The sequence below is a fragment of the Rhincodon typus genome, unplaced genomic scaffold (genome assembly GCF_021869965.1).
Source record: "Rhincodon typus isolate 14 unplaced genomic scaffold, sRhiTyp1.1 hic_rhity00004544, whole genome shotgun sequence".
NCBI lineage: Eukaryota > Metazoa > Chordata > Chondrichthyes > Orectolobiformes > Rhincodontidae > Rhincodon > Rhincodon typus.
This window is the reverse complement of record NW_025970182.1, coordinates 1-462: the sequence shown is the minus strand read 5'-3', so window position 1 is coordinate 462 and position 462 is coordinate 1. Positions and strand designations below refer to the sequence as shown.

Here is a 462-nt window from a genome sequence, read left to right as displayed (position 1 = left end):
GGGGGGGGGGGGGGGAAGAAGCCCAGAAAGACGCTCACACCCCTGCCCCGATGCCCCAGTTGTCGCCCACATGCCATGGAAGGGATGGAAAATGTCAGTGACCAGGAGGGGACCTGGTTTTAGCGCAAGGGAGCAAGGTGTAACCGTCTGTAAAAACCAGGGAAGGTGCGGAAAGGAGGGAAGCTGCTCGACAAAATGGCCGACACTCAGTTTCTTTTACCAGAGCATCCCTGTTGCTGTAGTGAACCACCCAACCCTCCTTCAGGGTGGTGCTGGATTTCCGCTTGGTCTGCTTGACAGACTGTACCACACGCATCAGGGGGATGTTGCTGGCCATGGAATCACTGGAAGAGAAGACATGGAGGTGAGAGATTCCCGATTCCTTCCATCTCCCGAACAGAATAAATGAAGAGATAACAAGGTGTAGAGCTGGATGAACACAGCAGGCCAAACAGCATCAGA

General features: G+C 54.3%; 1 protein-coding gene across 1 annotated transcript in view; it reads right to left on the bottom strand.

Moving 5' to 3' along the window:
- LOC125481958 (serine/threonine-protein kinase D2-like) overlaps positions 1-344 on the bottom strand; it is a gene marked incomplete at both ends in the record, with an annotated part of 9,609 nt that extends 9,265 nt beyond the window's left edge. The window contains one exon of the mRNA XM_048593913.1: positions 221-344. Within this exon, the coding sequence (XP_048449870.1) occupies positions 221-344 (124 nt within the window). The remainder of the gene's footprint in view (positions 1-220) is intronic.
- Positions 345-462: the final 118 nt, after the last annotated feature.